The sequence below is a fragment of the Elgaria multicarinata genome, chromosome 17 (assembly GCF_023053635.1).
Source record: "Elgaria multicarinata webbii isolate HBS135686 ecotype San Diego chromosome 17, rElgMul1.1.pri, whole genome shotgun sequence".
NCBI classification, from domain to species: domain Eukaryota; kingdom Metazoa; phylum Chordata; class Lepidosauria; order Squamata; family Anguidae; genus Elgaria; species Elgaria multicarinata.
The window spans coordinates 19,823,764-19,838,598 of NC_086187.1; the positions used below are offsets into that span (position 1 = coordinate 19,823,764).

Genomic DNA, 14,835 nt, shown 5'->3' on the forward strand with positions numbered 1-14,835 from the left:
AAGGCCAAGGACGCTTCATCCAGTAACCCATCATCTGCTGCTCTGGGACTTTCCAGGCCAAAGCATGGGACTTTATCAGGCTCATTGGATTCAGAGATAACCCCTCCATTGCAGTCTTCACACTGTAGAAGTCAGAGGCTGCAGAATCAAGAAACGCCTCAGAGGGGAGCAGAATTAACAGCATGCCCTGGCCTTCTAGCCTACATAAGTCTTCAGAAGGCCTCTGCAAATTGCTGAGACAACACCTCTTTGTGGGTGAGTTTCAGCCAGTGATCTGTCCAGGGTCCTGACAGACCTTGCTTTGCCTGTTGGGAAGCTGTATGACTAACCTGATCTTGGCAGATATGAATTCATAGGACATAACCTTGTTGTGCCAGGCACGAGACAGCCTTTCCAGGTACCACCACCATCACTGCAACTCCGTCTCCCCTGGGAGTCCTATCCTGACCTAGGACAGGACACCCATTAGTCAGCTACTAACCCACCTGTATTAGTACGATGTTCTCGAGCTAATAAGCAGTAGATCCACCTTCCTCAACCCAGTGCTCTCCAGATGTTGGCCTACACCTCCCATCACCCAACTGGCCATGCCAGCTGGGGATTATCAGAATTGTGGCCTAAAACATCCAGAGCGTATCAGGTTGGGGGAAGGTGGCAGTAGATGAACAAAGACATGGCAGCTGGGAGGAGAGGGAAAAGATGATGTTCAGGGTTCCTCCCATGTGAGTACTCTAGAATATGTTTAGGTGCCTCTAGCAAAAAGGGAATGAATTTCTCAAATACCTTTTCTTGGCTTTCACAATATTTTACACTGGACCAGAGATTGGAGCATCATCCTGAATATGCTCAAAGCTGTTGTTGGTGCCCCTGTGTTGAGTTAACCCAAATCTAAGGCCTTGTGAAATTATGGAAGAGATTGTGTTTCCATGAAAAATGCCTAAAATAGACTTACAGCACAATCCTATACAAGACTATTTTAAAAAACAACCAAAAAACGGAACAAAACCCACTGAGTTTAATGAGGCTTACTGGAGGCTTCAATCCTATGCACACTCAGGAGTAGGACATTTAATATAATGGGATTTATTTCTCAATAAACATGCGCTGGACTGTGTTGGAGGTGCTGTTGAATCTCAGATCTTGTTTTTCTGGGACAATATCGGGGATAGTGTCTGGAGACCTCCTCAGAGAAGTTTCAAAGGTTGCTGATTCAAGACTCTTCTCTAGATCTTCAACTTTTCTTACGGCTTGGAGAAATCTGTCTTTAACCACGCAAGAAGGAACTGACTTGCAGATGCATTTTTAATGTGAATGGATGGGGGAATTATTATTATTATTATTATTTACATTTATATACCACCCCATAGCTCTCTGGGCGGTTTACAAAAGTTAAGTCAACGAATAGGCCTATCACCAGACTCTACCTTCAATTACGTGGATGCTAACGAAACCAGATGTTAATCAGTTAATTGCACCAGTGAATTGACAAAATGCCTTCAGTTCTAAACATGAAGAGCACACCTAAAGCTCTTACAGCATTTCCACGTTGTGGGGCTTAGATCGGCTTTGTTTTAATTTGATCCCAGCACCAATTTAAACATCTACACCACCTGCACTGTTATGTGCAATTTCCCTTCTGTATTTCCTGCATTAACATTAATAGGTGATTTAGAGCTGTTAATCCACCTTATCTATTTTCAGTTTCATCGCAAAGAGCTTTTCCTTTCCTGCTGTTCAGCTACATAACCTCTGGGTGACATTGTGCTATAGAGGAATAATGCAATTACAAAAGTAGGAAAATACTTTTCCTTTTGCTTTTGAAAATAATACTTGATTTCTCCTGCTCTAAAAAAAACCCTGGGAACATGCTCTTAAAAAAACACAGAAGTGAAACAACATTGCCTAAAGAACCCATGAACACAATGAGAAACATATATCTAATTTTCATTGCAGTGATTGCTGAGATGTTCTTATACGCTAGCACAACATTGTCTTTATTAACTAGTGCAGCAATGCCTCATGAAATCAATAATGAGTTACACACCATCAAGACGAAAACAAAATTAACAAAGGATTCCTCCTCTAGATGCGCCAGTTCTTCAGTCGCGCACGGTCGTCTTCAGCGCCTTAGGAGTGCACCATTTCCTGGAATTCTGCACCAAAGGGAAGAGAAAATAGATTTGTAGTATACAGAGAGTTGCTCAATATAACTGGCAAAAACTAGGCGCCGGATCTACCTACAGCAGGGGTGTAAAACCTCTTTGAGCACAAGAGCTGGATTCAATTGTAGAGAAGCTCTCATGGGCTGCTTTCCTGTTATGGGCGGGGCTGAAGGCAAAACAGGTTAAAATGCTCACTGACAGTAACTAAGACTCCGGAGAAGTCTTTCAACCATTCTCCACGCAAAAGCCAGGAGACCACTAAACGATGGGCAACCAGGGAGATGGGGGTGTCACTCTATTAGATCAGGAAGGGCCGGCCCTACCATTAGGCAGAGTGAAGCAGATGCTGGGAGGTGGCAGGACAGCATGGGAGAGAACTGTGGGCCACACGGCTGCCCTGCAGCCCTTAAACTAGCCAGATGTCTTTAGATGGAGGAGGACGTTCCATCCCCAGTATTAAAGCAAGAGTTATGCGCTAGTCAGGTTGGCTTTTGGACGTGGAATGGGAGTGGGAGCCATCTTGTTCTTCACCTCAGGCAGTGAAATGCCCTGGGCCTGCCCTGAGATCAGGTGTGGGGAACCTCTGGCCCGTGGGCCAAATACGGCCTGCGGGGCCCCAGCTCCCTTTTATAATTAGATAGTTGGGGCAATAGATCTTGAGTGCTGATTCTGCACAGGGCGACACCCAGCCGGCGTCCATCTGTCTGCCCCATCACAGAGCTGTGGGGCACAGGTGACAGGATCCGCCATCTTGGACCGCTTCAACTCCTCCGGGTTCATACCTTCAGCCCCAATTTTTCCGTCTCCGTCATGGTCTGCCGCTGCCATAAGCGTTTTGGTTTCCGTAGGTGTTAACACCCGGGCTCCGCTGTCAAACCTCTGGAGGAAAAATCTAGTGAGGGGAAGGGAAAAGGTGTTACAAAGATCAAGTTGGAGGGGGCCTGCAAGGACCCACAGGGATGGGGGACTCAACCTCCCTTCCCCATCAAAGCAATTGTTGCAGGTGGGGTGGGGGCATTGTCATACCAAACCAGAGCAACACAACCCTGAGCTGTATTGTACTGTTTTGCTATGGAGTGGCGTGGGGGGGACATTTCAGGCCTGCCCCTCTGGCAAACAGCTGAACAAAATCCCCAATCTGAGCAGGCGTGTTGTCTGCATCCGGTTTGGTCCAGGAATCTGGCAGGCAGCCCCCCACATCTGGATGCTCGGACCTGGCTCACTGAGCCATGGGGCACTCACACATGTGGAGTGCCGCATGGCCCACGAGCATCCACAGTCATTCACTTCCCCCTGTAAACTGGTCGCGAGCCTGCATTTTCCATAAAAGCTGGGCTCCTGAAAGTGCGGAGAGCAGAGCTTGCACACGAAGGCTGTTTCTGCAAGATTAGAGGCATAAAAGAGGCGATCCGGGGGCTTGCGTTGCCCGGCTCACGCAGGTGAGTGTTAGTGACGAGGACATAAGCACCCGCCGCTCCGGACCCAGGAGAGTTCATCCATCCCTAAATCCGAGTGGTACAACATGGACTTTTCTCCCCAAACTGTCTAGGAGAATTCCACCCCTCCCTTTGATGGAAAGTGGGGAAGGGCAGAGAAAAAATTGGTCCTATTGATTAGTGTGGGTCCACCAAGTTTCCTACGTGGGGAATAATAGCAGAACAATGTTGACACACCCCATAAGGTGTGCTGTAAATCAAATCAAACAAATATTTTTTTGCCTCCCGCAAAATGACATTTAAAGCTCTAAATGGCTTGGGACCTCAATACTTGAGGGAGCGCCTCTTCTTGTATATGCCTATCTGAGACTTGAGATCTGTTGGAGGAGCCCTTCTCCGCATCCCACCAACGCAACATAGACGCTATGAGGGCTTTCACTGTTGTGGCAGCCAGACTGTGGAATGCCCTTCTCTTGGAGGCCAGACTGCTGCCAACACTGATTTTATTTCGACGCCAAGTAAAAACATGACTTTTTAACAAAGCCTTTGATAGTTAAATCCACTAAGATGGCACATTGTTTTAACTGTTTTTAAATTATATATTGATTTAACTTGGTTCATGGTTTAATTTGTTTTTAACTGTGCATATTTATTGTTTTATATTGTATGCTTTTATCTGTATGCCACTCTGAGATCTTGATGATATAGGGCAGGATATAAATGTTTTAAATAAATAAACAAACAAACAAACAAACATTTCTCACAAGAGGATTGGCATTTAAAGTCAAGACAATTGGGTTTTACACACAAAAATGTGACTTATTTTATTGTGACATTTATACCCTGCTTTTTTGTCCACTTATAAGGAGCCCAAGTGGCTTAACATGCTCATCCACTTTATCCTCACAGCAATCCTATGAGGTAGGTTAGGTTGAGAGCCAGTGATTGGCTCAAAGTTATCAAGTGAGCTTCATGTAGTGATGGCCACCAATCTGGATGGCTTTAAAAGGGGGTTGGATAAATTCCTGGGGGCAAAGGCTATCCGTGGCTACTAGCCCTGATGGTTGTGTGCTATCTCCAGTATTCGAGGCAATAAGCCTTGGTGCACCAGTCGCTGGGGAACATGGGTGGGAGGGTGCTGTGGCACCATGATGGCTGGTTGGCCACTGTGTGAACATAGTGCTGGACTAGATGGACCCGTGGTCTGATCCAGCGTGGCTCTTCTTATGTTTGTATGGCCGAGTGGGGACTAGAACCCAGATCTCCTGAGTCCCAGTCCAACACCACACTGTTTCCCAGAGGAAAACATTTTGGGACATGCAGCACAATCCCATGGAAGCTTAATTAGTGAAGCAAGTCCCACTGTGTTCAATGGGTTTTTCTCCCAGGTAAGAGTGCTTTTGAGATATGCGGTACAAGTCTATGCATCCTTGCCTGGAGTAGTAAGTCCCACCAACCGGTGCTGATGGCTCGGATTTCAGTGGGGATGTGAATCCACTCTGTGAATCCATTCTGGGTTTCAGCCAGAACCAAGGGGCTCTCCAATGTGCTGAGTCCTATTCCCCAAATGGGTCCAGCACTTGGGATAGCTCTTTTAGAGTTCTGGCTGTATCTGACTGAAACCCAGAATGGATTCACAGCCCCACCGAAATTGGAGCCACCATCCTCCACTGAGTCCTGCTGTGTTCAATGGGGCTTGCTTCCAGGTTAGGATGCATAGGATTGCAGCCTAAAACTGCTTCAAAGGTCACAGGAGAAAGAGAGTTGTGGGGAGGGGGTGGGGAAGGGGGAAATCCTCACTTGAGTTCATCTTCTTCGATGAAGCCGCTTTGATCATTGTCTAGGTACCGGAAGATCTCCTTCACTTGGCTTCCACTCTTTTTGGTCATGCCGCTGATTTGAAAGAATTTTTTGGGGTTAAAACTATCTGGAGCTAAGAAAGAAAGAAAAAAGGCTCTGTTACCCAGGTGTAAGTCATTGAGGAGTGGCAAGTCTTCCAGAGGTTATGCTTAAAATGATCCCCCATCCCAATGTGGCTATTGAATGGGACAGATGTGGTAGATAATTTATCCTGTAAATTAATTGCAATCTTCAAAATGTGCAGCATTGGTCCTCAGTTTCCATTTTTTAAGGGAAACATAATGAGTGTCTCTACAACCTTACTAGGCTTTCTTCTTTTGGGGTCTTTCCGTGTTTACTATGGGCTTCTTTAGATGGCAACTAATGACGACCACGTGGTTTGTAATCAAAAATTTCCCCCCTGGGCAATGCTCCATAAAGTTCAATGAAACAGTGCCATCTAGTGGTTGTATTACATCACAGCACTGACTTTACACACTGGGGATATCCCGCAATACTTTAAAATAGTACATTATCTCTGATCTTTTTAAAAGCAAGATTAGCAGGGGAATGCCCAGGGAGCTTTGGCTATTGGGTGGTATCAAAATGCAATAAATAAATAAATAAATGCCCTGGAATTTGATGGCATCATGTGAAGGACCACAAACTTCCATGAGTGGCTAATTATAAGCCTTCAATAAATTGCTCACACAGAGAAGCTCAATATATGAGCTGTATTCCTAGAGGTTTCATATATCCCCTACTAGTGAATGGTACTCCAGATGTTTTGGGATTCTAAACTCAGAAAAACATTTTTTCATGTTGGATCCTATAAAGAGGACATTAGATAACATAATAGGCAATTTCCTCAGTAACAATTTTACGAAAACACAAGCACACCGTTCTGATGATAATTTCTTATGTAAGCTTTTAAGAAAGCAGAGGGCATAATGTTAAATCTTAATTCTGTAAAAGCATTCCTACATGGAGCTAGAGCTAGCCTTCTCCGCTGTGGCACCCCGGCTGTGGAACGAGCGCCCCAGAGAGGTCCGCCTGGCGCCTACACTGTCCTCCTTTCGTCACCAGCTGAAGACCTTTTTATTCTCTCAGTATTTTAACACTTAATTTTAACTTGAATTTAAATTTTACTGTTCTAACTCTTTTAATCTTATATAAATTTCTGCTGCGTGGCTTTATCCTGGTAGTGCTTTTTATACTGTATTTTGTATTTGTGTTTTTAACCTGTTGGTTGTTTTATTATGGTTTTAATTTTGGTGAACCGCCCAGAGAGCTTCGGCTATTGGGCGGTATAAAAATGTAATAAATAAATGAATAAAAAATAAATAACAATCCCCACAACTGGTGATCTATCGAGAAAAGCTAGAAGTATGGAAACCCTCTTCTGTGTGGCTCACAATCACAAAGTGATTTTCCCCGCAGTTGCTATTTAATAATAATAATAATAATAATAATAATAATAATCCACACTCACTAAATATCACACAGTTGATGTACGATCTAATGTGGCCCTAAGAGACTTGATATAATAGAGACGTACGAAATTCTAAATGGGTGTGGAAGGAGTGAACAGAGAGAAATCATCCTCTCTGAAAATGTGTGTTGTCATCCAATAAAATTTATTGCCAACTGATTCAGGACAAACCAAAGAAGTATTGTTGCATGCGTTGCATGATCAACATATTTATTTATTTAAAACATTTATATGCTGCCCTATATCATTAAGATCTCAGGGCGGCATACAGATAAAAGCATACAGTAGAAAACAATAAATATGCACAGTTAAAAACAAATTAAACCATGAACCAAGTTAAAACAATATATAATTTAAAAGCAGTAAAAGCAATTAAAACAATGTGCCATCTAGTGAGTTTAACCATCAAAGGCTTTGTTAAAAAGCCATGTTTTTACTTGGCGTCGAAATGAAATCAATGTTGGCGCTAGTTGGGCCTCCATGGGGAGGGCATTCCACAGTCGGGGTGCCACCACAGAGTAGGGTGACTATATGAAAAGGAGGACAGGGCTCCTGTATCTTTAACAGGAATGTAGAAAAGGGAATTTCAGCAGGTGTCAATTGAAGAGGGTGAAATTCTCTCCTCATCACAACAGTTAAAGCTGCAGAAGCCCTGCCCTCTTTTGTATCTGGCCGCTCTACTATAGCTAGTGTAGCTTTAACTGTTGTGATGAAGAGGGAAGTTCACCTTCTTCAATTGACACCTGCTGCAATTCCCTTTTCTACAGTCCTGTTAAAGATACAGGAGCCCTGTCCTCCTTTTCATATGGTCACCCTACCACAGAGAACATAGGCAATTTATTGCTACAGGCAATAAAAAGGTTTAATAATGGAGATCTGGAGATTTCGTTCTGGTATATGTACAGATCTAGTTCCCCACCTGCTAATGTGATTTTTATCTTTATATTCCATTTGTGTTCATTATTTTAATTTCACTTTATATTATCCATTTTTAACTTATTTAACTTATTTATTTTAGCTTATCTCTTTACTTGTTTTTATTATGTTGAATTGTGATGGTTTATCACTTTTAGCAATAAATATTTCATTCATTCATTCATTCATTCACAGGCTTACACGGCATTTAAAATAAATTAGACAAATAAGCGGATGGATAAGAACAGAGGAAGATAAGAAGACCCATGCTGGATCAGACCAAGAGTCCATCTAGTTCAGCATTCTGTCCACACAGTGGCCAACCAGCTGCCCATGGGAAACCCACAAGCAGGACATGAGTGCGATAGTGTCATCCCACCCATGTTCCCCAGCAACTGCTGTACACAGCCATAATGCCTCTGATACTGGAGGTAGCACACAGCCATCAAGACTAGTCACCATCAATAGCCTTTTCCTCCAGGAATTTATCCAACCCCCTTTTTTAAAGCCATCCAAAATGGTGGCCATCACTACATCATATGAAAACGAATTCCATAGTTTAATTATGCTAGGGTGACCCTATGAAAAGGAGGACCGGGCTCCTGTATCTTTAACAGTTGTACAGAAAAGGGAATTTCAGCAGGTGTCATTTGTCTATATGGAGAATCTGGGGAAATTTCCTCTTCATCACAGCAGTTAAAGCTGCAGGTGCCCTGCCCTCTTTTAAATCTAGCATAGCTCCTGGAGAATCTAGAATGGATAGTTAAGACCTATTGGCTAGGGTGACCATATGGAAAAGAGGACAGGGCTCATGTATCTTTAACAGTTGAACAGAAAAGGGAATTTCAGCAGGTGTCATTTGTATATATGGAGAATCTGGGGAAATTTCCTCTTCATCACAGCAGTTAAAGCTGCAGGTGCCCTGCCCTCTTTTAAATCTAGCGTAGCTCCTGCAGCTTTAACTGTTATGATGAAGGGGGAATTTCACCAGGTTCTCCATAAATACAAATGACACCTGCTGAAATTCCCTTTTCTATGCAACTGTTAAAGATACAGGAGCACTGTTCTCCTTTCCATATGGTCACCTTAAATTATGTGCCGTGTGAAGAAGTCTTAAAAGATTAAAAACAAAATCTTAAGTAAAATATAACATTAAAACAAATATATTAAAAATGGTAGCCATCACATCTTGCAGTAGTGAATAAATAGCCTGCAGTACAATATGTTGTATCATCCACTTTTTTTTATAGCCGCTAAAGAAAGCTCAGAAATATATGACATAGGGCTACTTCAAGGAATAAAATGTTTTTCTACTTCATCAGATCTGTTCTCTCTTTTCCATCGGATTGTTTTGGATGTTCTCCAGCTTTGTACGACCCTTTTGAAGATAGAATCTAGGACTAGATGGACCTTTGGTCTGCTCTAGTGGGGTAAAGTGGAGTACACTGACACCAGACAAAAGTTATTGCACAACTATTCCGTCTCATTCCCCACCCCTGCCCCAATTTTTTGTGGCAAGGAAAAAGACAGAAGATGTAGTTGGAAAACATGGGCAGGTTACAAATGGAAGATGCTGGGTTCACACAACAAGCTAACCCATCCAGTGTAGGTCATTGTTGAACTGTGGGTTATTGTGTTGTCTGAATGCAGCACATTTTCCAGCAGGGACAGTTATCATGTCTGAATGCAGTGCTTTACCTGTTAACCACCCCAAATAACCTAAAAACAAGCTGTGGGTTGTCAAGGTGGCTTGTTCAAAGAAAATAAAACACACTGTAGGGTTTACAAGCAACCCTGTGGAAAACGCGCTCCATTCATACAACATTATAACCAATAATAATAATAATAATAATAATAATAATAATAATAATAATAATAATAATTTTATTTGTTACCCACCTCTCCCTCTGGATCGAGGCGGGGTACAACAAAAATGAAAACACCATAAAGTACATATAACTAATTAAAACATTTAAAACTAATACATTATTAAAAAAGGCATCTTAAAATTCAACTGGGTAGGCCTGCCGGAAGAGATCAGTCTTTATGGCTTTCTTAAATTCTGGAAGACTGTTAAGTTGGCGAATCTCTCCCGGTAAGCCATTCCACAAACTGGGAGCGGCAGAAGAAAAGGTCCTCTGGGTAACGGTTGTCAGCCTTGTTTTTGTTGGCTGGAGTAAATTCTCCCCAGAGGACCTGAGTGTGCAGGGTGGATTGTACGGGAGAAGGCGATCCCGCAGGTAGCCTGGATCCAAACCATGTAGGGCTTTAAAGGTGATAACCAACACTTTATACTTCTCCCAGTAGGTTATGTCCACCCAGAAACCCCATTCTGTGAATGAGGCACGACAATTACACAATAAAAGCCTAGTACCCTTAATTTATTTCTCCAGACATTCTTACCTTGGCAGTCTCTGAGCGCAGCAGCGATATCAGAAGGGCTGAGGAGGTCATTGATACTCATATTAATCTGTTCCAAAAGAAAATAAGGCAAAGAGGCAAGTGAAATCATCCCTCCGTGGAAGCAATGCCAGATGTATAAGAGAAGAAAAAAAAAAACAGAAAACTTTGGAAAGGACATCAATTTATCACTACTGTACCTTTAAATTTAAAATATCTACACAGTCAATATAAATTTATTTGGATGAATCTTGTTCTCATACATAACATTAAAAATGCCTCTCCCTTTCTGGTTTAACTCTGGCCTACCCTACTATTTTTGATTTAATTTGCATCTTCTGAGCAACAGTGAAATACTTACAGCAGTGCCATTGATATATATATATATATATATATATATATATATATATATATATATATATATGATAAACAGAAACGAGATTTTCCTAGAGGTAATAAGATATATTTTTAAAAACATCCAGGCTGAAAAAATGAAAGGGTGGAATGTTTTTGGTAAAATAGCTAATCATTCCTGCTTCACCAGTCATCTGGACAATAGCGGGTGAATAATAGATAATAATTCCATCTTGAATAGGAAGGTTTGTCCTATTGACAGATATTTCTTCCCTTCGGTCCATTAGCTGGCTTCTCTCCTTTAAGGTTTCTCCAAGCAGGGAAGAAGTTAACAGGTAAATAGACAAGACAAGAAATAGATCCACCTTAGAGAGGCAGTTATATACTTACTACCTTGGCAAAAGCATTCACACCACAATCCTATGCGTGTCTACTCAGAAGGAAGCCCTATTAAGTTCAACTGGGCTTACTCCCAGGTAAGTGAGTATAGGATTGCAGCCTTAAACTCTTCGCCGGCTGCTCACCTTTATGGTTTCCCTGAGCAGGGAAGAGGAAACGAGGAAAAAAAGAGACGAATTGATACCAGGCAAAAGTGTACCTTGGTCTCAGGGTTGCCTGCCGAACTTATATAGGATTCAAAAGGTGACAATAGCTACTTGGGTTACCTTTTCGTGGATTAGGTGCTCAATTTGAGAACCTGCTCAAATGTCTTGCTTAACTAATGAACTGTGTTTCCCCCCCCCCACTTCTATTTATACCCAAGAAGAATATAGTAGGCTCTCCCATCTTGACAATAAATTAATGTGTTGGATTTAATTAAGCTTGAACATGGCTGTAAAGGAAGGCAGGAGCAACGTGACTCTATCAGCCACGATCTACTCACTGCCACCACCTCCTCATCCTCTACACCTGAGACTCGGAGATACCTCCCACATGCCCTGGCCTCTGATACTACAACTTGAGCTCAGCCCAGCCCAGCTAGAGGGCCTGGTAGGGCAGCCCAGTTACCATGCTGGATTCGGCGCTGAGCCCATTGAGAAAAACCGCAGCACAACAGAGTTTGCGGTAGGTAGTTCGTTTAGGCAAAGAGGAATAGGGAACCCAGTTTGTCCGGGTTTGGACATCATATGAAAAGGAGGACAGGGCTCCTGTATCTTTAACAGTTGTATTGAAAAGGAAATTTCAGTAGGTGTCATTTGTATGTATGGGAACCTGGTGAAATTTCTTCTTCATCGCCACAGTTTAAGCTGCAGGTGCCCTGCCTTCTTTTAAATCTGGTCACTCCAGTATAGCTCCTGCACCTTTAACTCTTGTGATGAAGAGGGAATTTCACCATATTCCAACATATTCCCTCCTCTAACTTTGGGATCATGTGATCATGACCGGGAGCTGACTCTGCCCCTCAGCCCTTTGAAAAAGGTATTTTTCCTGCCGATTTTAAAAAAAATTCTAGCGCGCGACCCGCACCACGCAGAGAGGTGAGAGTAGTCTCAAAATGACCCCCATCCACGACTCTCTGTGCACAAGAATTTCCAGAACGATAGCTTAAAAATCAACCCAGTTATCCCCGATTCTTTTCCGCAATGCAATCCTATGGGCGAAAAGCCGAAAACTGCCGTTTGAGCCGCGCTGTCCCTGTTTGTTGACCCGATTTTTTTAAAAATATAGCACGCGACCCGCACGACTCAGAGAGGTGAGAGTAGTCTCAAAATGACCCCCATCCACGACTCTCTGTGCACAAGAATTTCCAGAACAATAGCTTCAAAAACAACCTAGTTATGCGAGATTATTTCCCGCAATGCAATCCTATGGCGAAATGTTTTCAAGATGGCGACCGGAGCGCTCCACCTGAACTAGGAGCTCCGAAAAATGGTCGCTTCTCTTCGCCTTGCTTCTAGGGGTCCGCGGTCCGCTTCTACTCTGCCTCTGGGTAAGGCGGAGCAGGCCAATCCGCTACTGCTTCTCCGCTCCTAATCGGAGCGGAGCACATGCCTATTAAATACCCATCTGCAGGTTAGAGATTTTTGCCCTACTGGCAAACTCGTCTCTTCAAACACTCCATTTTCTCTGAGACTGTCTAACTCTCTCTGCATGGCACTTTCCCACTGCTGCCTCTCTAAAGAATTCAACTTCTTTACTTCAAAGTAAGAATTAGGCTCATAATTCACACAGCAAGCTTCAAAGCCGTACCGTTTTGGTGGTATGCCTTTATTAACTCTTTGACTGCGTCTTGGAGCTTCTTCCTGCTGTTCTTCTTGCCTTAACTCTTGAGTCTCTGTACTTTGTCGGTTAACCAACAATTCAGGCTCCTGCCTGCTTTCTAGTTCTACCAGCACTTCCGGGTTGCCGTGCACTCTTTTCCAATTCGCTTCACTAAAGTTAGCTGACCTAGAGACCACTATCCTTCCCCCTTCGCACAAGAACCTCCAGTTGTTGTGATCATAACCTACAAAGCGTAATCTAATTCCTTTCGGTGATAAAGTACGTCTCTGTGAAATTGGAACATTTACAACAGCAAAACTCCCCCAAGTTCTCAAGTGCTTTAGATTTGGTTTCCTGTTGTAAAGCAAAAAGAAAGGAATGTTATTTATGGTTTTAGTCCAAGTCCTGTTACAAAGGTAATTGGCTGCCACAAACGCTTCTCCCCACAATTGTGGCTCTGCTTCAGCGTCCTTTAATAAACATTGCATTTTTTCTTTAAGCACGCCGATGCGCCTCTCAACATTGCCGTTCTGATGCGGTGTCCTCGGGCTGCATAATTTATGACTTATGCCAGTCTTTTTACAAAACTGCTTAAAACGGGTCGATTGGAATTCGCCTCCCCAATCCGTCATCAGCTGCCGGATCTGCTTCTGGAGTTTTCTCTCTATGAATTTAACCCATTCCTGCACCATGTCTAAACATTCAGATTTGTGCTTTAACAAATATACCCACGAAAAACGGGTTTTATCATCCAGAATGACTAAAGCATATCTGGCTCCTCCATAGCTCTCTGGAAAACGGGCCGGTCAGATCCATGTGCACCAGTCCCAATACGTGTTGACTCCGCCAGTCTCTGACACGTGGAATATTCCTCTCTTTGGACTTTGCAACTTTACAAATCAAACAATCTAAAAAATTGTTGCATTTCTGAACTTTTAGACCCTCTGAAAAATTCAGAGTTTTGTTCAGCACTTTAAAACTTGAATGTCCAAGCCTCCTATGTAAAACATGGATGCAATTGTCATGGTTAGGAACATTTTCAAAAGTTTCCATACAACCTGCTTGCACCTCTGGAGTTTCTTCCTCATTTGGATTGTCCTGTATAAAATACAATCCATTCTGCAGCTTTGCAGTTCCTTTCAGGAGTCCATGCTTTCGAATAAAGCATTTGTCTTTTTCAAAAGACACACAGAAACCTTTTTCTGTTAAACTTGACACTCCTAGAAGAGAATAACTTAAACTGGGAACAAACAATGCATTATCAAAGCATTCTTTCAAAAAAGGTAGTCTGCACGAGCCTTCGCCAGACACTTGAACTTTTTTGCCATCAGCCAGCGTGATAGATTTTTCAGAAGAGTCCCTGAAGTCCTGGAAGAAGTCAGGTCTATTCGAAATCACTGTAGAAGATCCAGAGTCTATGAGCCACTGAAAGCTCTTTCCTCCTGCTTGCTTGCAGAGCTGACTCCTTTCTTCTGCCGTCACTAGCTGCACTGATTTATTTTTCCCTCTGTCCTCTTTGTTGGGCTCTGATTGTAATTTAACTCTACAATCCTTTTGCAAATGTCCCAACTTCTGGCACCTGAAGCACCGTAGAGGTTTCTTAGGTTTGGGCTTTCTCGAAGTTGAAAACGCTGACTCATTTTCCTCCTTCTTCACCAAAGCCTTAACCCCTTCACACCCAGACCATTTTGCAAACGCGTCTGGTTTATCGCCTGAACTGCTTTGGGCTGACTTTCTCAAAGTCCTCTTTTGACATTCTTCTATCAATCTGCCCGATATCAAATTTAAACTCATGTCTTGGATCCTCATTGCTTCTAAAGTTGTCACCAGCACGTCCCAGGATGGTGGTAAGCTCGACAAAACCACATACGTTTTCATTTCGTCACTGAGAGGTAAGCCTGCTGCATTTAGACTTTCAAAACAGTCTCTTAATTTCTGCAAGTGGGCTTTTACATCTTCTCCCTCTTTCATCAGTGTATGATAGAGCTTTCTGGTTAAGCTTATTCTAGCTCCTGCGGTATCCCTAACATATACA

General features: G+C 42.9%; 1 protein-coding gene across 1 annotated transcript; it reads right to left on the reverse strand.

Annotated features, from left to right (window-relative positions):
• Nucleotides 1-2,127: 2,127 nt before the first annotated feature.
• Nucleotides 2,128-10,308, reverse strand: LOC134410021 (parvalbumin, thymic CPV3). The gene is made up of 4 exons (XM_063143064.1): nt 10,248-10,308; nt 5,399-5,531; nt 2,945-3,054; nt 2,128-2,153 (listed from the first exon to the last, which is right to left on the reverse strand). Exons 1-4 carry the CDS (start codon nt 10,306-10,308, stop codon nt 2,128-2,130), a joined length of 330 nt encoding a protein of 109 aa, XP_062999134.1.
• Nucleotides 10,309-14,835: the final 4,527 nt, after the last annotated feature.